At 43.5% G+C, this 25,057-nt stretch overlaps 1 protein-coding gene across 15 annotated transcripts in view; it reads left to right on the top strand.

Annotated features, from left to right (window-relative positions):
* Window positions 1-25,057, top strand: part of KCNMA1 (potassium calcium-activated channel subfamily M alpha 1) — a 774,726-nt gene that overhangs the window by 691,529 nt on the left and 58,140 nt on the right. For all 15 annotated transcript variants that reach the window (XM_070782104.1, XM_070782103.1, XM_070782107.1 and 12 more), the window contains one exon: window positions 2,327-2,519. In XM_070782104.1, the coding sequence (XP_070638205.1) occupies window positions 2,327-2,519 (193 nt within the window). The remainder of the gene's footprint in view (window positions 1-2,326; window positions 2,520-25,057) is intronic.

Raw genomic sequence — 25,057 nt, 5'->3', positions numbered from 1 at the left:
CTTAAACAGGGCCCCACGTATTGGGCCATCCCGGAGAAACATGGACTTCTCAGGTGGTGGTGCTGCTGCTGCTGCTAAGTCGCTTCAGTCATGTCCAATTCTGTGCGACCCCATAGACGGCAGCCCACCAGGCTCCCCTGTCCCTGGGATTCTCTGGGCAAGAATACTGGAGTGGGTTGTCATTTCCTTCTCCAATGCATGAAGGTGCTAGTGGTTAAGAACCCACATGCCAATGCAGGAGACTTAAGAAGTGTGGCTTCAATCCCTGGGTCAGGAAGATCTCCTGGAGGAGGGCATGGCAAATCATTCCAGTATTCTTATCTGGAGAATCGCATGGACAGAGGAGCCTGGAGAGCTACAGTCCATGGGGTCACAAAGAGTCAGAAGTGACTGAAAGAACTTAGCACACGTAGAGAAACACAGTGTTTCTGTGTATGTCATTTGTATTACTTGAGTTTTGAACTCATGTGTGTACAGCTGTACAAGGATTGTCTTATATCACAATTACTGTTGGATTTTCTGCAAGGTGAAAATTAAAAGAATATGGATGTAAGCAGTTGAAGCTTATGCATTGGTGAAATGTTTCAGGAAGCTGGTCAGACTTATTTTGCACCAAAGACCCCAGGAAAAGAGGGGAGAGTTCTTCTCTCAAAAGATCCTGCTCCAGAGCTTGGAACTAGCAGCTTCCCCACCCTATAGGCCTCTTCCTTCATAATTTCACTTTGAAGCAATATTTTGGAGGCTGAGAATAGAATCATTATTGCCACTGAGTCATAAAAAGAGGGCTGATGGCCTTGATCTCTGTGGCCAAGTCTAGTATTCTCAAAGTCCCCTTTCCAGGAAGGAGAATGAGAGGAAGGCATCCAGAGATATAGGCAGTTGGCAGACCCTCTCCCTACTGGCTCAGTGAGTTGAAGGTAACTCAGATCTCTATGAAGGCACATCAGAAGCTGGATTTAGGCTGGAGGATGAGGGAGGCTGGTAGCTGGCCATGAACTCCAAAATGATGCCTGTGGGCCCCTCTTACATGGGATGGCCAGATTATTCAGCCATAGCCCTCGACGAGGACACAGAGCATGTGGGGGTCATGCCCCTGTCCTTCAATCCTAACCCTTATATTTTACCAGTGGCTACATTTCTGACCTCTCTGTCATTCCCTCCTTTGTTTTGTCATTCAAATGTAATTCCCCATTGTTTTCTGTTGTTATGGGACATTTCAAAAAATCTGTTTACTGGCTTATTTATTTTTAATTACTCCAGTAATATACAAATATGTTCTTGTTATAAAATATTCAAACAAAAAAGAAGTATGTAAAGTCAAAAACAAACTTTTCCTTCCAGTCTTATTCCCCTCCCCAGGGGTAATTACTGTTATTAATTTAGTGTGTACTTTTTCTGAACTTTCTCTCTGAAAGTTTGTATATACATTCATGCATGTATAGTTCTATTTTGTGGGTTTCTTTTTGCATAAATGAAATCATACTTTCTGAATTGTCTAGAACTTGTTTTTTGTTTGTTTGCTTTACTTGCTCCTCTCTCTTTGAGATCCTTCCAAAGCAATACCTACATGGAGAACTCTTTTTCAGTCCTTTTACCTACTACAGAGACTTCCACTGTAAATCTATCTGATGGTGTATTTAACCAGGCCTATGTTCTTGGACAATGACTCTACTTCCTTGTTTTTTTTCTTGCTCAAAAGATGCAGTAAAATGATATGACGTGAAGCTTTACCCACGCTTCCATCTCCCCTTTCCAAGATGCACATTGATTGCACTCTCTCCCACCTCTTCCAAACTGAGCGCTGCATTCAGCCCCACCTCATCACACCATGCTCCCTGGTTATTTCCCCTTGGCTGCCTTGGAAATTCTAGTTGGAGCTGCTGTCTTTTTGCCTGAGACAGAAGTGACTTGCTATTAAATAAACAGGCATTTGAAATCCACCCCTTTGTTACATTCTGAAAGCCAGAGGTTGCCACAGGACAGTTACTTAAATCAAGACAATTTCCAGGCAGGAAGAAGATGTAGAACCCTGGCATTATTCCTCTCCCTCGTTAGTTAGTAATAGCTTGATTGAGTATTGAGAGCAAGCCTAAAATGCTGCCATCAGCACCAACTACCCTTTAGATTAGCACACAGCTCCTATTCCCTTGAATGTAGTTAGGCCAGCTTAATGTCAAGGCATAAAAAAGATACTTGTTAAATAATTTCCCAGAGCTCCGGCTCAATCTTTAATTTGTTTTTATTTTTTACCCCTCTTTCCCTCTCGTCCCTCAGTCTCATTTTTGCTTCTCCTTTTTTTTTTTTTTCTCTTTCCTCTATGCCAAAGGGTACGCCATTAAGTCGGGCTGATTTAAGGGCCGTCAACATCAACCTCTGTGACATGTGCGTTATCCTGTCAGCCAATCAGAATAATATTGATGATACTTCGCTGCAGGACAAGGAATGCATCTTGGCGTCACTCAACATCAAATCTATGCAGTTTGATGACAGCATCGGGGTCTTGCAGGCTAATTCCCAAGGTAAGGACAGCCTGTAATACTTCTCTGCTGTGCCTACAGGGGACAGGGGCTGGCAAGAGGGATATCCTTCACTCAGTAATTCAAAGAGGCTCACATCAGCCTGCCTGGTAGTGAAACCTGCTGTGGCTGCCGCAGCTTTCAAAGGGGCATCTCCTGCCTCTTCTTGCCAGCCCAGGAAGCGGGCTTGAGACCTGAACACCCACACTCACAATAGACTGCCTTCCCGAGAATGATCCAGCTTTTGAAACACCACCCCCTCAGCCTTCCCAAACAGTGGCTTCATGACCAAGGTCACCAGCAAAATGTCAGAGCACTGAAATGATGCTGGCCAAACAGTTCCCAATGTTTCTGCCGGACACATATTTTTGCCATTGACCTGGGTTAAGCTTTGCCATTGTTAGAGCTGCACGGGGGTGTTAAGCTTTGCATTGTTACAGGATGATCAGGGGATGGTGGTCTCTGGAGAGTGAGGACTATATGGACACTCAAAGCCATTTAGCAAGAGGTGACACTTGTCAGCCCGGGAAGCGTTCTCTGTAGGAGGCACGGTGGCTTTAAATGACACATCTGCCATCTCTGCTCTGCCCCAGTCTTTCTTGTCATTTGCTCTGGGATCCTGGACAGATGGTAACAAGTAAAGATGTTGTCTAGGAGTCTCAGAGAAGCAGCACTGCTGAACCCCTGCAGCAAACAACCTCACTCATCATGGCCTTGACGGGATTGGATGGGAAGTGTGTTCTGCCAAGTAACACCTCTGTGTGGGTTTGCCATGAGCTGGAAAATCATTGTCACACGTGGTCTGCTGGATGGGTGGCATTGGGTGCCTGATGGGGACCTGAATGCCATCACCCCAAGAGTAAAGGTAGACGATGCACAGCCCATGAGAACTATAGCCACTGGGCGATGAAGCACCGTCTTGGTGGTTTGATAAAGCTCCATCCTGCAGCCTAGGCCTATGTGCCACATTATCTTTGTCAACTCAGCATCACCACTGCCTCCTCCTGAGGTCTCCTCAACATCACAGTGAAGCCAGGAACGATAGTTCCTAGAATCCCTTTACCTGCATGGTTATGGGCTGGAGTCTACCAATGAGAGAGGACTCTGGGTCTATCTAGATGGTAGGAGAGAAAAAGAAGCCTTAGTTCTTGGGAGGCAGTTATAGCCAGACCTTGAACAGATGCAAGGTTCAAAGCAACTCTCAGCAGAAACTTTGGCAACCACTGACTTTGCTACTTGAAATGGAGACTGGGGTGCGAGTTTCCCTGAGGGTCCCGAGGTTCTGCTGAAGTTCAGGAGAACTTCCCCCTTGGTGTTGCAAGTGAAATGGATAATGCTGGCCTCTTTGACTTTGCTCCTCCAGCCCTTCTCTAGGTAGTGTCAGCCTCTAGTTTTCATCTTACCTGTAGCAGAGTGGCTTCTATTCTTGACATACCCTGGTTGATACAGCCTGTAGCTTGGTTTTGGCCTCTCCACTCCACCTCCTTTGCCTTGCCCCCCAATTTAAATCTTGGTCTCCATTTGCTCGGTCATGCCTGCTGGACAGAGCAATGTGCCAAGGCCCGAAGAAAGAGCCTAAACTCTTTCCTGCCTCCTGCACGGCCTGCTCAGGGAGCTGAGATGACAAAGGATGAGAGGAAACAGTGAGCTTGTCTTCTTGGAGAAGGAAGAGGCAAGCTAGGTTTTGGTTTCTGCCTTTAGGGAGTTGATCTTCACTGTGTCGTCCCACCCATACCCCAGCGTGGGCATCACACAGGGACCATGTAGAAATGCAGACTCTCATGCCACCCAGACCTACGTGGTCAGAACCTGCATCCTAACAGCATCCCTGGGTGACTGTGTGCACTACTTTAAGGCACAAAAAATGTTCACATTCACAGCACGGGGTCCAGTGGACACATGACCCAACCCAATTAGATGCCCCTCTTCTCCTGGCAGGAACTAGCAGAGGGAATGGAAAAAAGTAGAAGCAGGGGAAGTGCTCCCTTCAGGTGGAGAAGGAACCAAATTGGGGGGCAGGTGGGAAGGAAAAGACTCCCTTTCCCCAGCATGCCAGTTTCCTCCCAATTCAGTAATCATAACTTTCAAGGTCCTAGTTTAGTATCTTGACATACAGTATAGTCACATATGCATCTGACGTCGGTGTTTCTTCCAGCTCTCTTAAACCTTTTCCCAGACTCTGAGATCCTATTTAATGGCCAAACTGGTTTAAAAAAAAAAATGCTTCCCCTTTCCTCTAAGATACTCACTCAATCTCAAAAGCCTTCTTAACTGTTTTTATCACTCAATAAGCAAGAAAAGTAGATCTTGGAAGGAGAGAAGGAAGAGTAAGGGAACTCATTTTTTTCTGCAATAAAGAGGGGCTCTTTTGTGTAAATAAACATACACAAACACACACACACCCCCCAGAAGAGGCAGAGGATGTGCTCTATGGCTGGTGGTAGTCTTCAGAGACTCCTGGTTGGCACTGGAGTGGAGTGTACATCCCCCAGTAACCAGCAAGCATTTCATTCAACTCTTAATGAAGGACTGTTGAAGCTGTAGCCTCACTGAGTCCATATTCCCTCTTGCTTTCTTATTCTACCTGCTCCTCTCTTGTTCTTGACCTTCTAACACTTCCCTGTGGTGACACTCTGACCTTCTAAAAGTGGTGGCCCTGTGGTGGCTGTCAACGTAGGAGTCACTCCGTGATGGGTGGGTGTTGTAAATTCACCTCTGGTTGCTCACTGTACAGCCCACTTCTCGGGTTCATCCCAATCCATGGGGTCAGATGGACAAATTGAGATTCCAACTGCTCCCCCTCCTTGAGACCCCGGTGACCCACTAGAACGTCCCCTGGTCTCAGATACTTTTGTTACCTTTCATCTGGGCATTTGGCATGACCAAGCTCCAAGTGGATTGGAATTACCCTGGGTCGGGAAGATACCCTGGAGGGAAAAATGGCAACCCACTCCAGTATTCTTGCCTGGGAAATCCCATGGACAGGGGAGCCTGGTGGGCTACAGCCCATGGGGTCACAGAGAATTGGACACAACTGAGCTATTGAGGTTGATTGCCACTCCCCACTTTCATCACTCTTTATTTTGTAGTCCTTATGAGATCCATTCCTTTGTTTTGCCTTGAGAGCTATGTTTCCATCTCTCCAGAACATAGCAGGTCAGAACTGTGGACCCAGGACAGATGTGTATCCTCTGGGGCCACAGTCTTCATGCAGCCTTACGGCAAGTTGTTCTAACATGAAATGAAACAAGATGTGTCTTAACATTGAGGAGGCAGAGTCTTCCCTGGGATTTGTGTCCAGACACTTGACATTGCGTGTCACTTGCTCTCCTAGACTCACAAAAGCTCTTTTTCCTCTTCTTTTTTTCACATTCCCTTTTGGTGTCGCTGTTCTAGCCCACATGGTGTCAGGGCTGGCCCAGCATAGGGATTCTGGACCAGATACTTTCTGAAAAGATCTGAAATGTGATGGCTGGTTGTCAGAAACAATTACAGAGAGAGGCGGCATACTCCATGCTGGACGGTATATCCGATGTGACAGTTGGGTCTATGAGATGCAGTTTTAATATACAGCAGGCAAGACTGCAGTGACAATTATATAAAGCAGGTGAAGCCGCTTCTTGCTGGTCAGCAAACATCAGCTCAGAACCACTTTACAGCTCTTTACCAGCAACTAAGTGCCTTTATTTACAGAGCGCCTGTCACTTCCCTTTGGCTGGAGAGCTGGTGTATTATTTAGCACACATTTATCTGGGGAAAACATTTCAATTTAAATCAGCTGGTACAACAGTGACTCTTGCCAGACTCTGTCCCTGTGGTTCCAAAAGATAGGAACCGAGTCTGATCTTGCAATGGAGGGTGAGCAGAGGGAGGAAGGGTCTATTTTCAGAGAGCTGCTTGAGTCAGACCCTGAAAGGAAGGACCATGCGATTGAGTTTCCCATTATGTGTTTCTTGCTGTTAAAGTAGAGGTGATTTACAAGGTTATATTAGATTCAGGTGCACAGCATAGTGATTCAGTATTTTTATAGATTATGCACTGTTTAAAGTTATGATAAAATATTGGCTTTATTCCTTGTACTGTACAATGTATCCTTATAGCTTATTTATTTTATGCATAGTAGTTTGTGTCTGTTAATCCCTTATTCCTATCTTATCCTATTCTCTTTCCTCTCTTGACTGATAACCACTAGTTTGTTCTGTATATCTCTAAGTCTGCTTCTGTTTTGTTATATACATTCACATGTTTTATTTTTTATATTCCACATGTAAGTGATAACATACTATTTTTGTCTTTGACTTATTTCACTAAGCATGATACCTTCTAGGTCAATCCATGTTGTTGCAAATGGCAGAATTAAAATTTTTTTATGGCTAATATTCGTGTGTGTGTGTGTGTGTGTGTGTGTGTGTGTGTGTGTGTGTGTGTAGGCCACATCTTCTCTATCCATTCATCTTTTGGTGAAGGCTTAGGTTGCCTCCATATCTTGACTATTGTAAATAATGCTGCTATGAACAGTGGGATTCATGCATTTTTTTGAATTACTGTTTGTTTTTTGGGGGGATGTATACCTAGGAGTGTAATTGCTATATTATGTGGTAGTTCCGTTTTTAATTTTTTGCTATTATGCAGTTATATCTAGTTATGAAATGAGCATCTATAGTTTCTTCCTGCTTAACCTTCTAGTAAGAGTAAGTTTTATGGGAAAGAAAGAGGAGTAAGTGAGTGGCCACTATGCATCAGGCAGTATAGCACCCAGAACACACATGAGTATTGAACAGTGCAGATCTAGAGCGGAGGCTTATTGCCTTGCTAAGCGTTTGGATTTATACAAATATGATGATTAAATCTATCTTTTAAAAAGATGATAGCAAAAATATGACCATGGTAGAGGTGGAAAGAGATGGTGGCGTGAGCTACATGAGAAGACTACTTCAGTGGACTAGAAGGGATCAGATGAGGCCCAACAGGACAGGTTAGTGATGTTAGTGGTGAAGATGACAGAAATTGAGATGGATCTGAAATAGAGGAAACAGTCATTGAAGACTGGTTGATGGGAAGGAAGGTTGAAGACTGGTTGATGGGAAGGAAGTGTGGATGAGTAAGGATGAGGAGTTGGGAATGCATTTCAAGGTTGGCCACTGAGTAAATGTATAAGTGATTAAGCAAAGGACCCAGAAGAAGAAACAGACTTGGGAGAGAAGGTAAACATTTTGTCTTCGTTCATTTGTATTGAAATTTTCTGGATAATATCCAGCAAGAAATAAGAACATATGGTTATAAGGATAAAGTTAGATTTGAAATTATAGACTTGGGGGTCATTGGTGATAGACGATGTATAGGCCTTGAGGATGGATATTTCTCAGGGAGACAGGCAGGACAATTAAGAGAAAAGGGGTTCATATGGAACCTTGGAAACATCAATATTGAAGGGACAAACAGAGGAAGAGAACCCAATGAGAGGGCTGAGGACAAACATTTAGGGGAATAGGAGTAGGCGGTATGAAGGTAAATGAGAAGAGAGTTGGATAAATTCCAGAGCCACCATCTAGTCTCCTTATTGTTTGCCCCTATACATGTTTTCTTGAGTAGACTCCGGGCTCTCTGAGAAACAAGGACTCTTCCTTATCTTGCTCACCTTCATGTCTCCAGTTTCTCTAAGCACAGGACCTGACACAGTGTTGGAATGCCAGAAGAATTTGCTGGGCTGAACTGATTTGAAAGGAAACAGTGATTAGCACTGTCAGATACTGCAGAAAAGTCCAACAGACAAGGGCTTGAAAATGCCAGGAGTGCATTTGACCCTCAGGAGGTTCCCGATGATCTTAGCAGGAGCAGCTGCTGTAGCTTGTCACTGGTAGAAGCCATCATTCAGGCGGCTGAAGCCTTGATGGTAGGTAAGAATTGGAGACCCTTTATTACTCTTTCAAGTGGAGAAAGGGAGAGAAATGGGATAGTTCAGAGGAGCTCAAAGAAAGGAATTCCTTTTTGTTTTTAGAAGAGGGAAAAATACGCCATAGTTGTTGCTACGTAAGACTAGGGTGAAGCCCCAGAGAGGGAGAGAGTTTGAGGCTATAGGACAGAGTTGTTAAATGATAAAGAGGAAATCAGAGAGAAGCAGGAGAGATCAGGTGACCTTTAAAAGGGTAAGAATGACTCCTGTTCCTCTGAGTCAGAAAGCTGGATGGGGAAGATGGAGCTGGAGGAAGCTTCAGTCTGATGGCTCCTCCTTTCTTTATGAAGCAACCAGCTTGGCCTTCCTTGAGGAGTTAAGGAGTTGGACAGTTTGGATAGGGAACTGATGGTAATCAAGGGTCAGCGCAGACATCATGGGAAACACGTAAGGAGATGATTGGATTTAGAGGGGGCTTGTAGGCAGATAGGCCAAAAATGAAGCAAGAAACAAATCCCTGTGAGGTCAAAGAACAGGATTGTGAAGTAAAGGAGTGGGAGAGCCAAAGGGTGGGAGGTTTGAATAGAGAGAGGAATATGTGATGACTTCAGAGAGTGAAGTGTTCCTTGCAGAGCCAGAACAGAGCTTGGTGGTATTGCCCTGAAAACAGTTCTTCTCCACAAGGACTTTGAGCCCAAAGCAAAGATCACTTGGTCACCACCAGCACCATCGCTACCCATCACCACCACCCCTGATCACAACAATCATAGTAATTCTTATGCTTTTGGAACATTTCCTGCCATTCTGTGGTAGGTATTTTTTCAACCAAGACAATATGCATTTCTCAAAGCACCAGTTTCTAGCCTTGGCTGCACATTGTAATCACATGAAAAATGTTAAAAAAAAAAAAAAAAAAATCTGTGCCTGAGTTTCCCCTTAGCAATTGTGATTTAGCTGGTGGAAGGTTGTACAACCTGCGGATCAGGAGTTTCTGAAGCTCCCTGATATTTCCTGGGTGCAGTTAGGGTTGAGAACCACTGTCCAGAACCACTCCTCTGGTCAGTCCTCAGAGGAGATGTATGAAATAAGAAGGTTACCATTTTGATTGTAAAAAGGAAGAAACTGAGGCTAACAGAAGCTAAGTAATAATTTTAACCTGAATCTCCTGATTTCCTGGAAATCCTAACCTTTAAACTAGAACAATTCTGTTGTCTTGACAGGGCTTCCCAGGTAGCTCAATGGTAAAGAATCCACCTACATGCAGGTTAACACAGGAGACTCAGATATGACCCTGGGTGGGGAAGATCCCCTGGAGAAGGATATGGCAACCCACTCCAATACTTCCTGCCTGGAAAATCCCATGAATAGAGGAATCTACCAGGCTAGGGTCCCTGGGGTCGAAAAGAGTCGGACACAACAGAGCAACTAAACACGTATGTCTGTTGTCTTGACCTGTTGGTCTACAGTCTTCTTTTTGTATATTTTTGGGTGATCATTAGCTTTCCCAGTATTGAAAATCCTTAGGTGGAAAAGGGGTGAGGGAATGCAGTGGGCAATCAGGCTCTGTCTTCTGCCCAACTGGCTATGTTTGTCATCTGGTTCTGTCATGTTTCAAAGTGACAAGTAAAGGATATTAGTTGCCCAGTAGACAGACCTTCTTCTTGACCACAGCTTTTGAAAGGTGGCAGGGCTGAGATCTAGGACTACATAGCTATTAAATAGCAACATTACTTACCTTAAAGCCAGCAGCATGCTTCTCCCAGTGTCTGGATCTCTTCAAGAAGATGGCAGGGGTTTATTTTCATGCCTGGGCTAAATTCGGTTGTTGGTGTTAGGGTTCCTCTCTTGTTCTTCTTCCTCTTATATGCTTTGCATTCGTCTGATTCATGCTATCTGTCCTGAAGTTGTCAATCCAATCCCACAAAAATTTATTAAGCATCTGTCATGTGCCCAGACTGTGCATGGCAGGCATTCTTGAGGAGTCAAGAGTCATAATGCACATTCTCAGTCTTTGCAACTTCCTGCTTCTGCTAAGTCGCTTCAGTTGTGTCCGACTCTGTGTGACCCCATAGACGGAAGCCCACCAGGCTCCCCCGTCCCTGGGCTTCTCCAGGCAAGAACACTGGAGTGGGTTGCCATTGCAACTTCCTAGCAAATATATAACTCTTCTTCGGGACGCTGGTTGATTCTTGTGAGAGAATTAGCATCTATTGAGGCTAACACCGGGGGCAAGAGGAGAAAGAAAGTGGGTTTGAGAGACACTCTGGAAAAAAGTACTCAGGGTTTCAGTAGTTGGAAACAAATAGAACTGGCTGTAGTCAGAGAGCAGAATGGCGGTAAGAAGGACAGCGGTACAGGGGGACATGTTTGAGGGACAGCAGTCAGTACAGTTTGGCAGGGGCACAGTGTATGTATCAGGGAGCAGGGAGGCATGAGCCTGAAGAGTGGGTTGGGCATTGAGGAACTTTTTTACTTTACTTAAGAAGCTATAAATAATTTTTTATGAGTCTGTATGTTAGGAAGCTATAAATAATTCAGTAGGCACTAGGGAGCTACAGAAGATTTCAAAGCAAGAGAGTGATGGGATCAGACCTGAGCTTTGGAGAGATTGACCTGGCAGCCGTATGAAGCACTGTTTTGCCTAGAAAGAAGAGGATGCAGAGATACTGTGTAGGAACAGTGGTTACCCAGGAGGAGATCAGGAACCTTGAATCAGAAAAAGAAGGGGAGAATCTCGTGTGAGATGAGATGGTGAAACGGACTCCATGAATGAACGTGAGCTTCCTGCCTGGTGATGGAAGCCAGGGCCCATGCATAGGAAGAAGTTTGTGGAGAGCAGAGACTGGCTGTAGGAGGACGCAGTAGGTATCAGTGTTGGTCAGTTGGTTGTGTTGGGTTTCAGTTATGATTCATTTCTGCATGGACTCAATGGAAAAGTCCAGGTGGGCCTGAAGGTGGGTGGAAATGAAATCCTGACTCCAGGAGAGGGTCACACTTAGAGATCCACCGCCTTGCTCATGTTCTAGGAGTGGAGAAGAGACTCAGGGGAGAGGATCCTGAAAGCAAGCTGAAACACAGAAATCTGAAGACCATTTTAGAAAGGACACGGGGAACCATTGGTAGAAGCCAGAAAGTCACAAACTGAGCCGAGTTCTCAATGTCCTTGAGGAGGGAGGAGCATGTGTCTCAAACTTGGAACAAACATTCACTGCCTATTTTCCTCTAAATAAATTTGTTTATGTTTTATGCCTTCTTACAGCCACAAGTTTAAAAAAATTATAATAGACTTACATAAACACACCAGCAGGCACACAAGCTTGAGACACATGCGTGCGTGCACACACACACACCACGGTTCCTCCAGCCCTCCATGACCCTCAGACAGTCACACTAAGTAATGTCCATGTAGAAGCAGATACTCTCCTTTGTCTGAATTTCAGCAAAGGTTAAGAGCCTCAAGTAGGGAATGACATTTTTCTTTAGAAGTATGGCTGTAGTCCTTGGAGAGCCAGCATTAATTGGGGGCACAGGGTACATCCTAAAGTCTGAGATAGCTTTTACTGTTCCAGAGAAGAAAATGTGACTTCTGCTTTATATATGAGGGAGATCATATGAATTAAGATCTCTAAATTATATTGGACAACAGGAATCTGGATTCAAAAGGGACCTTCCTAAACTGGAACTATGGGACAAAATCCACAGAATGGAATGGAATGAAGACCACTCAGCATTAAGTTTCAAATAATTACTCAAGACAGGCTGGATAAACCTTGCTGATAGAGGTGCAATTTGTTTGGAGCAGTGATTGTTTCATCCTGGCTGGTCTGAGAGGGAGTGTGTCAAGAGCTATGAAGATCTGAAGGAAGGCATTGACAGACAGGGAGTGCTGCCAAGGGGACAACCAGAATGGGGAAATGCTTGACTACATGTCACTTGCCCAGCGGTTAAGAGAATGAGGCTAGGGACTGAAAGGGTGATTTTAGCTTCTGCTCCATGGAACAAAACTGGGATTGATGGCTAATGATTAAGGAGAATCAGATTTTAACCTCGCAGAAGAAAGGCATGTCCAGCACAGAACAGCCTGCCTAAAACGATGGTGAGAGTCCTATCGCCACACGACCATTTGCCAAAGGCAGGTTCCCGGCATGATCTTTTTGACGGCAGGGAAATTGAATGAGATGAGTTCTGTGGTCCTTTATAACTGTGGGTCTCTGTTATTTTCTTGATTTTGATGATATAGAGCTCTGTGTTTTAGCAGGTCTTACTCCAGAAGCGGGGCTACACTCTTTGGCAGAATTGGGGTTATACCAGATCTCTTAGTGAAAACTTTCATGCCTTCCAGAATGGCCCTGTCTTTGTGTCTGAGATGGGGAGTGGCCTGCATCAGGGTGAGCAGCTGCACATCTGGCTTTTGCATTATTTTGACAGACCACCCCCATCTTCAACTCCCATGTCAGCCCTCAACACCTGCCCTTTCCAGTTTTCTCCCTCCCTCCCCTCTCCCAGCAGCCCTCCCATCCTGCACCCAGGACTTCTCTCGCTTGCAAGTGTACCTATACACATATCTTACACACATTCTCCCTGAAACCAGAGAAGCCTTTCTTTCAGCCTCCCATATAACATTTCATTACCACAATATTCTCTCTCAATTCTGAACTGGTGGTGGGGGAGAAGCCATTTCTCTTTATACCCACCAAACGAACAAAGCTCAGCGCTAAAATATTTTTCTTCACTTGTAACTGAAATGGCTGTTGGCTTCCATCCCAAAAACCAGAAAGACAATTATACTTAACTGTTTAGAGATTTATAAATACCACACTGGAGTAGCCTCTAGGTAGTAACTTTAGATACCCAGCCCAATAATTTTCTTTTATTGGTTTGTGATTTAGATCTTATTTTGAGTCCTCTATAATAAGAGGAGTACATTTCATTAAAAGAGCTTACTAAACAATAAAGAAAATCTGGCTCAGGGCTCTGAGCGGGTCTCAAGTACAGAAAGGGGCCTGCCCCATCCCGTTTCTTGCATGGACATCATGAGATGGATCTCAGCACAGTGGGACACATGTATTTCAGCAAAGCAGTCATTGCAGCCATTTTCTAAATGACTTCAACTTGGGAGAATTTTTCCTACACAGCGTATTTCACCACATGAGAGATGCTCTGAAGACTGCCATCTACTATTCTGGCAATTGATTGACGCTGAAGGAAACAAGGAAAAACCACCACCATCACAATCTGTAACAGGAGATCGAGGAAGGAGGGATACTTTCTGAACCTGTGGAGGCTTTTAGACCCTCCGTAAAATGAGATCTAATTAGGGGAGTGGAGATGGGGAAGAGAAAGTCAGAATGGACAGTATCACTTATTCCTTTCAATAGCCTGCTTAGCAGAATTTGCTTCCTGACTCAAGCTGTGCCCAGCTTGGGACAATTGCAGTGAGAGGAAATCTGAGCTTCAGAGACAGAAAACAGATGTGGGGAGGTGTTGGGGTGCGGCTGAACTCATTGTCCAAGCATCAGGCTTTCATGAGCTGCTTAGCTACTCAAAACTCATGTGCCTAGTTAATGCTCTTTATAAAAAAACTACTATCCCCCCTTTTATCTTCAGATGAATCATGTACCATGCATGTTCATAGACAATATCTCATTTAATCCCCCCAATAACCTGCTCAGGCAGATGTGATTTCCTTCTATTTTACAGATGAGAAAACTGAGATTCAGGAAAATACAGCCACTTTGCCCAGAGCCTCTTAGCTCAGATCCCCAAACTGTCTGATTCCAAAGCCTGTACTTTTTCTTACCACATCAGTCTGTTCTCAAAAGAGAACAAGTGTTATTCTGAAGCAAGCAGGCCTGCATCTATCCATCTGCCTTTCAGGCTCATGGAAGCATCCCTGGGGACAAGCATTCAGGGAAATGGAAGCACTCAAGGCTCACCAGACTTCCAAACTGCCTCCTGTGCTCAAGGGCTAACTTTGTTCTGAATTCCCTTGTCTCTGGACATCCTCATTTTGTGTGACCCTGATCCTCTGTACCCCAGCAATCAGAGACACTAGGACACTCTTGGTACCACTTCATTGCCATAACAACTGGACAGACAAGAGCAGAGTTGGGAGAAGAGTTCTTCTTACCTGCCTCTGTGAACAATATAATTGTTGAACTTATTTTCCTGTTAATATACATTTGATTTTGAAGCTGTCAGAAAGAAGGTGGAAAGTTTGAACCAGACATTGCTTTCTTTTGTTCAGAAATGTATAAAATATTTCCAGGTTTTATCTACTTATCCCACTTTCCAGGTGGAATTTTCCATGGAAGGCAGAGAATGAACAGATTACTGTAGCTCTCAGAATCTAGGATTTCAGGGTGTGTGTTATGCTGAAAAAATGGCCCAGATAAATTCTCCTATAGGAGGAAAGTGTGGTTGTGTAATCAGTTCAGTCCAGTCACTCAGGCGTGTCTGACTCTTTGTGACCCCATGGCCTGCAGCACACCAGGCGTCCCTGTCCATCACCAACTGCCGGAGCCTGCTCAAATTCATGTCCATCAAGTCGGTGATGCCATCCAACCATCTCATCCTCTGTCATCCACTTCTCCTGCCTTCAATCTTTCCCAGTATCAGGGTCTTTTCCAGTGAGTCAGTTCTTCACATCAAGTGGCCAAAGTATTGGAGTTTCAACTTCAGCATCAGTCCTTCCAATGAATATTCAGGATTGATTTCCTTTAGGATGGACTGTTTGATCTACTTGCAGTCCAAGGGACTCCCAAGAGTCTTCTCCAACACTGAAGTTCAAAAGCATCAATTCTTCGGCGCTCAGCTTTCTTTATGCTCCAATTCTCACATCCATACATGACTACTGGAAAAACCATATCTTTGACTAGATGGACTTTTGTTGGCAAAGTAATGACTTTGCTTTTTAATATGCTGTCGAGGTTGGTCATGACTTTTCTTCCAAGGAACAATCATCTTTTAATTTTATGGCTGCAATCACCATCTGCAGTGGTTTTGGAGCTCCCCAAAATAAAGTCTGTCACTATTTCCATTGTTTCCCCATCTACTTGCCATGAAGTGATGGGACTGGATGCCATGATCTTAGTTTTCTGAATGTTAAGTCTTAGGCCAACTTTTTCACTCTCTTCTTTCACTTTCATCAGGAGGCTCTTTAGTTCTTCACTTTCTGCCATAAGGATGGTATCATCTACATATCTGAGGTTATTAATATTTGTCCTGGCAATCTTGATTCCAGCTTATGTTTCATCCAGGACAGCATTTTGCATGATGTACTCTGCATAGAAGTTAAACAAGTAGAGTGACAATATACAGCCCTGACGTATTACTTTCCCAATTTGGAATCAGTCCATTGTTCCATGTCCGGTTCTAACTGTTACTTCTTGACCTTCATATAGATTTCTCAGGAGGCAGGTAAGATGGTCTGGTATTCCTGTATCTTTAAGAATTTTCCACAGTTTGTTGTGGTCCACACAGTCAAAGGCTTTGGAGTAGTCAATAAAGCAAAAGTAAATGTTTTTCTGGAACTCCCTTGCTTTTTCAATGATCCAACGGATGCTGGCAATTTGATCTCTGGTTCCTCTGCCTTTTTAAACCCAGCTTGAACATCTGGAAGTTCTTGGTTCATGTACTATTGCAGCCTGGCTTGGAGAATTTTGAGCATCACTTTGTTAGCTTGTGAGATGAGTGCAATTGTGTGGTAGTTTGAGCATTCTTTGGCATTACCTTTCTTTGGGATTGGAATGAAAACTGATCTTTTTCAGTCCTGTGGCCACTGCTGAGTTTTGCAAATTTGCTGGCATATTGAGTGCAGCACTTTCACAGCATCATCTTATAGGATTTGAAATAGCTTAATTGGAATTCCATCACCTCCACTAGCTTTGTTCTTAGTGATGCTTCCTGAGGCCCACTTGACTTCGCATTCCAGAATGTCTGGCTCTAGGTGAGCCAGATAACCAAACCATCTGGGTCATGAAGATCTTTTTTTGAATAGTTCTTCTGTATATTCTTACCACCTCTTCTTAATATCTTTTGCTTCTGTTAGGCCCATACTATTTCCATCCTTTATTGTCCCCATCTTTGCATGAATAGTTCCCTTGGTATCTTTAATATTCTTGAAGAGATCTCTAATCTTTCCCATTCTATTGTTTTCCTCCTATTTCTTTGCATTGGAAAGGGTGGTTGTATAATCAGAGAAGGTAAAAGAAATCTTATCATTTCACTGATTCACTGAAACTGCTGATGAGATTCCAGATGAGGATCAACAGTTCTTTACCTGAGCATTAGTTTTGTGAGTTGCCTGAGGTTAGTCCCTGCTCTTTCCATGGTCCATGCCATTATGACACTATAGGGATCTCTAGGCAGAAGTGACATAGATGTGTAAAGTGAATAGTATGACACAACTTGAATGTACATATTTAATGATATGGGGGCTGGAACATTCTAGAGTACCTTGCAAAATGCATGGTGTGAGGCCTTTGTAATTGCTGAGGCACAAATGAGATCCATATGCTGTGAAGATAGCATGCATGCCTCAGGCTATCAAATGAACCTAGCCAATTATCCTGTGTATTTTTGTCTCTACCCATCCTTTTCTTTAGAAAAATTATTTTAATTTACTTATTTATTTGGCTGTGCCAGTTCTTAGTTGCAGCACTGAGGATGTTTGATCTTTATTGCAACATGTGAGATCTAGTTCCCTGATCAGGTATCAAACCCAGGTCCCCAGCATTGGGAGCACATAGTCTTAGCCACTTAACCACCAAGGAAGTTTCATTACTCATCCTTTTATAGGCAAAAACTCATGTGAAGTCCTAAAACCTTTATTTCCTTTTTTAAAAAAATAGCCCTGCAAAAAAGTCAAGTGACTTATAAATGACTTTAGTTTTGGATTGACAGAATATTTAAGGGTATGAGTGGTTATACTTCAAGGAATGTTCTGGAGGAAATTATTCCCCCACTGGAAAAGCAATATAGTAGTCATTGAGCATCTTGTTACATATCTCCTGTAAAGAGTTTCTCCCAGATATCCTAAGTACCACTGGCCATCACCACACACTGTGTTATGAGAAGGCAGAAGTTGCTTTGGGCTGCGATGCTCCAGACTCAGTGGACTTGAATCTAAAAATAGGTGTGATTATTGTAAGTAAAGGGGCTGCAGGCAGATGGAAAGGGCTGGGGCAAAGTGAGAAAAGGCATACAAGCAGGAAAGGTCAAGTTTATTCACAACAGGGCACTTGGCTATATGTCTACTGATGACATAGCTGAGGGGCTTAAAGATCTCAGAGTGTCAAAGGAAATGATTGTAGGGGAGATCACTGTTAACTTGGATAGGCTTTCAAAGAATGGCCTTTTCTACCATCTTGCTGACCTCCCCTCTCCCACCCATTGTCAGGCATTTAAATGCTTAGCATAGCACCTCACACCTAGTAAATCCTCAGTAGAGCTTGGTGGAGTGAGTAGATACATGATTTAATCCCCATATCTGTTGTTTGCAGTCTGCTCTGCTTTAGCTTGCCCTCCAGTGAGATAAAGCAGTTCAATCCCTCTGTTAAATACTACATCCTTTCCTTCCAGGCTTCAGCCACTCTCCATTCATTTGATAGCTGGGCACTGGGCAAGCGTTCCAAAGATCAAAGACTTTGAACTCGTTCATAAGAGCCATGGTCAGACTTGTCCAAGAGTTCTCTAGTGCAAATCATCCCATTCTTTTAATCTATGCTAATAGCTCCTGATCCTCAGCATTTTACTAGCCTCACTGCAGGTATATTTCACTGTACCAGCCCAAGGCCTGAGGAGGCTGTAGCATTGAAAGCCTCAAAGTTCAGTAACATACAGAAAACATCTCTACTTTCTGCTCTGGGGGGCTTGGAATGGTTTCTCAGAGCTTCCCTGGCCACATGGAGATTGATGCTGTCTCCTCTCAGCATCTGATGGGCAGCCAACTGTGCTCTATCGCCTGGGTGGGGAGTAGACAAGGGCAATCCAGCAGATGGGTTTTGTTTCTCTGCTTATTGATGTTGAGGGCTCCGCACGTGGCGCTGGTTGTAAAGAATCCTCCTGCCAATGCGGGTGATACAAGAGACGCAGGGTAGATCCCTGGGTCAGTATCATCCACTGGAGAAGGCACTGGCAACCCACTCCAGTATTCTTACCTGGAGAATCCCATGGACAGAGGAGCTTGGCGGGCCACAGTCCATGGGGGCCACAGAGAGTGGGACATGATTGAGCGACTGAACACAGTAATGGTGAATCACAAGTGGACCGTCAGAGGGATGGCGCCATTGTGTAGGGTCAAGGAACCAAGTTTTAAATCCTACTTATGTCAGTCGTGTGGTATTTAACTTTGGATAAGCACTCTGACTTCACTTCTTCTTCCCAGAAACGGGGTTTGTTAGAGTGGCACCACCTAAATATCCCGAGGGACTTTGTGAACCCAAGAAGATGATGACTGCAGAGTGGTTTCATAAAACATCAAGGGCTTTAGAGATTGCATTGTGCACTCAAGTTAACCATGGTGTGTGTGCGCTCTAGAACTGAAAACTCGGATTTGAATGCAGTTCTGTTACCTACTAGGCGGGGACAAACTATTTAACCTCTCTGTCCCTCAGTTTTCTCATTGGGAACACTAACTGTACCTGGTTCATCAAATTTCTTTGAGATATAAATGAGATATAGGACTTTGTCTAGTCCATATGTTACCTTTACATGAGTCAGAAAAAGTCAGTTCTTTCTTGATATACTTTACTCCCATCTGTTGAAAAACTCTCATAATACACTGATTATCTTTGAACAGTATGCTTTTCTACCATCTGCTGGGGAAAAAAAAAACATCGTAATAAATATGCAAATATAATGTGTCCATGGTATGAGTGATGCCCACTTGGAAGCTGTTGCTCAGTATCTGACCTTCATAACCATGCATGGCTTGAGTGGATGGATATAAAACAGTATTGAGGGTGTAGTTAGAGATCAAGCAAATTTAGCCTTTTTGCTATTCAGTTCAGTCAGTTCAGTCACTCAATTGTGTCAGACTCTTTGCAACCCCATGGACTACAGCACGCCAGGGTTCCCTGTCCATCACCAACTCTTGGAGCTTGCTCAAACTCATGTCCATCGAGTCAGTGATGCTAGCCAAACATCTTATCCTCTGTCATCTGCTTCTCTTCCTGCCTTCAATCTTTTCCAGCATCAGGGTCTTTTCCAATGAGTCAGTTCTTTGCATCAGGTGGCCAAAGTATTGGAGTTTCAGCTACAGCATCGGTCCTTCCAAAGAATATTCAGGACTGATTTCCTTTAGGACTGACTGGTTTGATCTACTCGCAGTCCAAGGGACTGCATGGGTCTTCTCAAGGGTCTTCTCCAACACCACAGTTTGAAAGCATCAATTCTTTGGCACTCAACTTTCTTTATAGTCCAGCTCTCACATCCATACATGACTACTAGAAAAACCATAGCTTTGACTAGACAGACTTCTGTTGGCAAAGTAATATCTCTGGTTTTTAATATGCTGTCTAGGTTGGTCATAACTTTTCTTCCGAGGAGCAAGTGTCTTTTAATTTCATGGCTGCAATCACCATTTGCAGTGATTTTGGAGCCCCCCAAAATAAAGTCTGTCACTATTTCCATTGTTTCTCCATCTGTTTGCCATGAAGTGATGGGACTGGATGCCATGATCTTCGTTTTTTGAATGTTGAGTTTTAAGCCAACTTTTTCACTCTCCTCTTTCACTGTCATCAAGAGACTCTTTAGTTCTTCACTTTCTGCCATAAGGATAGTGTCATCTGCATATCTGAGGTTATTGATATTTCTCCCAACGATCTTGATTCCAGCTTGTACAACAATCTTGATTCCAGGCTGGCATTTCACATGATATACTCTGAATATAAGTTAAATAAGCAGGGTGACAATATACAGCCTTGATGTTACTCCTTTCCCAATTTGGAACCCATCCATTGTTCCATGTCCAGTTCTAACTGTTGCTTCTTGACATGCATACAGATTTCTCAGGAAGCAGGTAAAGTGGTCTGGTATTCCCATCTCTTGAAGAATTTTTCAGTTTGTTTTGATCCACACAGTCAAAGGCTTTGGCATAGTCAATTAAGCATAAGTAGATCTTTTTTTGGAACTCTCTTGCTTTTTCTGTGATCCAAAAGATGTTGGCAATTTGATCTCTGGTTCCTCTGCTTTTCTAAACCCAGCTTGAACATCTGGAAGTTCTCAGTTCACATACTGTTGAAGCCTTGCTTGGAGAATTTTGAGCATTACTTTGCTAGTGTGTGAGATGAGTGCAATTGTTCAGTAGTTTGAATATTCTCTGACTTTGCCTTTCTTTGGGATTGGAACAAAAACTGACCTTTCCAGTCTGTGACCACTGCTGAGTTTTGCAAATTTGCTGGCATATTGAGTATAGTACTTTCACAGCATCATATTTTAGGACTTGAAATAGCTCAATCGGAATTCCATCACTTCCACTAGCTTTGTTTGTAGTGATGCTTCCTAAGACCCACTTGACTTCACATTCCAGGATGTCTGGCTCTAGGTGAGTGATCACACCATCATGATTATCTCGATCATTAAGCTCTTTTTTTGAATAGTTCTTCCGTGTATTCTTGCCACCTCTTCTTAATATCTTATGCTTTTGTTAGGTCTGTACTGTTTCTGTCCTTTATTGTACCCATCTTTGCATGAAATATTCCCTTGATATCCCTAATTTTCCTGAGGAGATCTCTATAGTCTTTCCCATTCTGTTGTTTTCTTCTATTTTTGCTATTAATATTTGATAATTTTTCATTTTCTTTCATTTGCTCACTCAAAATAGCAATTAGCAAGGTAGGGTTAGCCATTTGTATCCATCAACCAGATTTCCTGTTGATTCTGTTCATCAGTAGGTATGCATGGAATACTGATAGTGGTCGAAACCAAGACCCCTTTGGGAAGTGAGCCATCAAGGTTAGGGAGACTTACAATAGCCTACAGAGTGTTGAAGAAGAACGAGGGCAGACTCATTGTTACCACTGGAGTTTTCCCTCATAGACAGGCAGTGTGGTATCCCTCAATGGAACTCTTTTAGGAAGCAGAAAGGTGAGGCCTCTGCTCAGTGATAGAAGCCCTCACACACAGCTGCTCTGTGGCAGTTGGTTATGGAGGAGCGCTGACGATTGGGTGAAATGACATCAATCCAGAGCTGCTGCTGGCTGAGTGGAGTTCATGCTGCTCCAGCTAGATGGTAGGTTTTACCCAGCCTTCCTCCTTTACCTCTTTTTACTTCAAAAAATATAATTTAGGCCCTCAGCCTGGGATGCTGGGGAATGACTTATTCTTCATTGAGAAAGGGTCTTGCATCCTTTTAAATGCCTAGTAAAATAATGGGTCCCTTCCTTAGTGCCCCCTCAAACCGCTCCCCCCCCACACCATACGCGTGCATGCTCAGTCACTGCAGTCATGTCTGACTCCTTGTGACCCTATGGACTGTAGCCCGCCAGGCTCCTCTGTCCATGGGATTCTCCAGGCAAGAATACTGGAGTGGGTTGCCATGCCCTCCTCCAGGGGAACCCCCGCCATAGGTCTGTGCAGAAATATTTGCATATGCATTCAAGAAATCTACCAGGCCCAGTGTCTTTTCACCTTAGCTGCACACTGAATCAACTAGGTGACTTTTTTAACCCTGCCAAGTCCAGGCTGCATCCCAGAGCGACCAAGTCAGACTCTGAGCATCAGAGATTCCAAGGTGCAACTAGAGTTGAGAAGCGCAGGCCTCTGCTCTTCTTTAGGCAAAGTGGCTATCTGTGAGCCTCCTATCAGGGCTGCAGAGTCACTAAGCTCAAATCTCCATGGACTGGCAGCCTCCTAAGGGTGATAACTGGGGATTTTGGAGGGCATCTAACTTTGACTCATGAACTTCCAGCCTTCCTCTATTCCAGTCCAGAAAGAGCAGAGGAGATAAAGTAGGGGAGTGTGCATGGGAGAGACCAAGGCAGGCGGGGGCAGGTAATTCTCAGAATGCCTAATCGGCAGAGGAAATGGGAAATTTTTGAAAATCAGTCTCTGGTTCTAATGACAAGGAAAGACAGTAAATAATGAGAGAACGTCAGGGTTGAAGTTTCACACTTAATCTATAAACCTACTTTTAACAGGCCCTTGGGTGATTATAAATTCATGATACCTTTCTTCTTATTGGGTTATATAAGGCTGTTCCACATTTCTAAAGGCAGCCCAGATGTATCTCTTATTTATTTATCTATCCATTTATTTATCTATTTACATTTAGGATATTGAAGAATTTTTTTAAAGCCCTGTTTTTTATGAACATTAATTATATACCATGCAAGGAAGCAATTGCCTGTACGTTATGAAATATTAAATCAAAATGCTTCCCATTCGCAGATGTCCCAGAGATAAATACAGCAGTATATTGAAGCCCCTCTTGGAGCTGTTTTGCCTGCAAATTTATTGTTTTGTCTCCATTTTCAGAAAGCCCTGTTTTCTGTGAAGTATAGCACTCTAGGTAGTTTTTAAGGCGCAAACTCCTCTGGAGTTGCCTGTGTCGGCAACAACTCTTATGTAGATGGTACACGAGGGATGGCGTGTTGATCGGCTCCTTTAAGATGACAAATGGGCAGAGAGTGTTATTGTCTTTGATTGCACGCCTTACATCATCTGTATGTAGGAATAAGAGGGCCATACTTTATCTTTAGCCATTTTATAAATATTTAAGTCCTTATAGTTGCCTAAAGATATTAAAGCATATTTTACAGTAGTCGGAATATAAATATTATATATAGCACGCGATACCAAAGTAGTTTAATGAATTCGTAATTTTCTGTTCACATTTATTGGAATGTGTTTTATGTTCCAAAAGTTCCATTTAAAGAATAAGATACCATTCTGCTTCCTGACAACACACCAAGTGTTGGCTGGTGTTTCGGGCGGGGGTCTCAGTCCCCGTGTCTGTAGAGGCTTGCATTAGGAAGCAGGGAGGCAGGAAGTCAGGGCCCTGAGATACATTTCCCCCATCTCTATATTTAAAACTATATATAAATAACTCTTTGAATAAACAATTCTGGTGCTTATTTAAATCATTAAAGCATTCCAGAGAGAAAACTTTTTATAGCCCCTTTCCTCTACTCGAGGAGACTAATTCAGAGAACCTCAGGTAGAACAATAAAGATGTAGTTTGCAATTTTCCCTTCCTCCCCAGCCCCTTTCTTAGGGGCACAGACCCTGATGGCCAGTATGCTCCCCGATGCAGCGTATTATTGGTTTGGGTGGTGCCTTCCTGATGAGTGCTGAACATTTCTCGCTACGTTAGAGTCCCCACTTGGTCCTTCCTTTTCCTAAGTGCGAAGAAGTGACAGGGAGACTATTCCTGCACCTCTTTTCAATTTTCCAGTGAAATATAAAGACTTCCCTCTTTAATATTTCACAAAGTTTCTCCAGCTCCCAGCGGGAGTCCATGCTGGGTAATGTTCGCTAATTACCAACAACAAAAGTAGACATACAACGCTGGTAAATTACCTGACCCTTTCCATTTTAATGAGACAACAAGGATTTCTCGAAGTGATGTTGTTTCACTGGTTAATGGTGTCAGCAATGTTGTAATTGTGGGTTGAGACACATTAGCTGAACAACCACATGTAGAAAGGGCTTTCTCTCAACAAGCCCTTTGGAGACTAGAACCATATTATCATTAAGCCTCTGTCATTTGCATGCTGCTAATCACTTACTTTATTATCCCGCATATCCATTGTCTTTCTTTAATTGCTCTTTAAATTAAAATTAAAAATAGTTCTAAAGCCCACAATGACTGGGATAGCATCTTGATTATGAAGATAACTTCAAGAAAATGGAACAACTGATAACATATTGCCAGGATTATGAGCTAGTCCCACTGTTCTGTACTGTGCCTGCAGGCCCCAGGGACCTATTTGTGGCAGTTTCTCTTCCTTCAGCCCACACTGTTTGTTTAATAAATGGTTATTTATGGCCTTTTCAGCCATTATAGCAACTTTGGAGAAAGTACATCCTTCTCATTGGTTTTGGCGCTGAAATTTCATTCTCCTGGCAAAGGTATAAAACAGAGTTGAAATGCAGGATCTGCCCTACAAAGTGTGAGGGCCTCTGAGAAGAGATCCTCTTGATTCTTCTTGTTAGTTTCTGTAGGAGCTTATTTTTTTTTAATTTAGGGTCTTAAAAGAGACAAACTTCAGAGCTGAAAGAAACTTTAGAGTCATCCCCATTTTATAGATGAAGAAACTGAGGACCAGAGTGGCCTCTATGACTGTGATCACATGACAGGAGATGAACCCGGATTGTCTGTTAATGAGTGGATTGGATGCAGGGCTCCTGGAGGGAGGATTAGCTTTATGGGCTACTCCTGAGACAGGATATTATCTCCTGCCTAGAGCTGCGATATGCACACTGCTCAGTTGTCGTGTGCAGTGCCTTTAGTGCGTGTCTCTCATGTGCCTGTACTGATGTGTTTTTTGATGTGAAGTATTGCAGGCGACATAAAAGACTTGAGTTCGATCCCTGAGTCTGAAAGATCCCCTGGAGGAGAGCATGGCAACCCACTTCAGTATTTTTGCCTGGAGAATCCATGGACAGAGAAGCCTGGTGGGGTACAATCCATGAGGTCACAAAG

The sequence above is a fragment of the Bos indicus genome, chromosome 28 (assembly GCF_029378745.1).
Source record: "Bos indicus isolate NIAB-ARS_2022 breed Sahiwal x Tharparkar chromosome 28, NIAB-ARS_B.indTharparkar_mat_pri_1.0, whole genome shotgun sequence".
Taxonomy (NCBI): Eukaryota; Metazoa; Chordata; class Mammalia; order Artiodactyla; family Bovidae; genus Bos; species Bos indicus.
The sequence above is the reverse complement of the archived record's forward strand: the minus strand, read 5'-3'. Positions and strand labels throughout refer to the sequence as shown.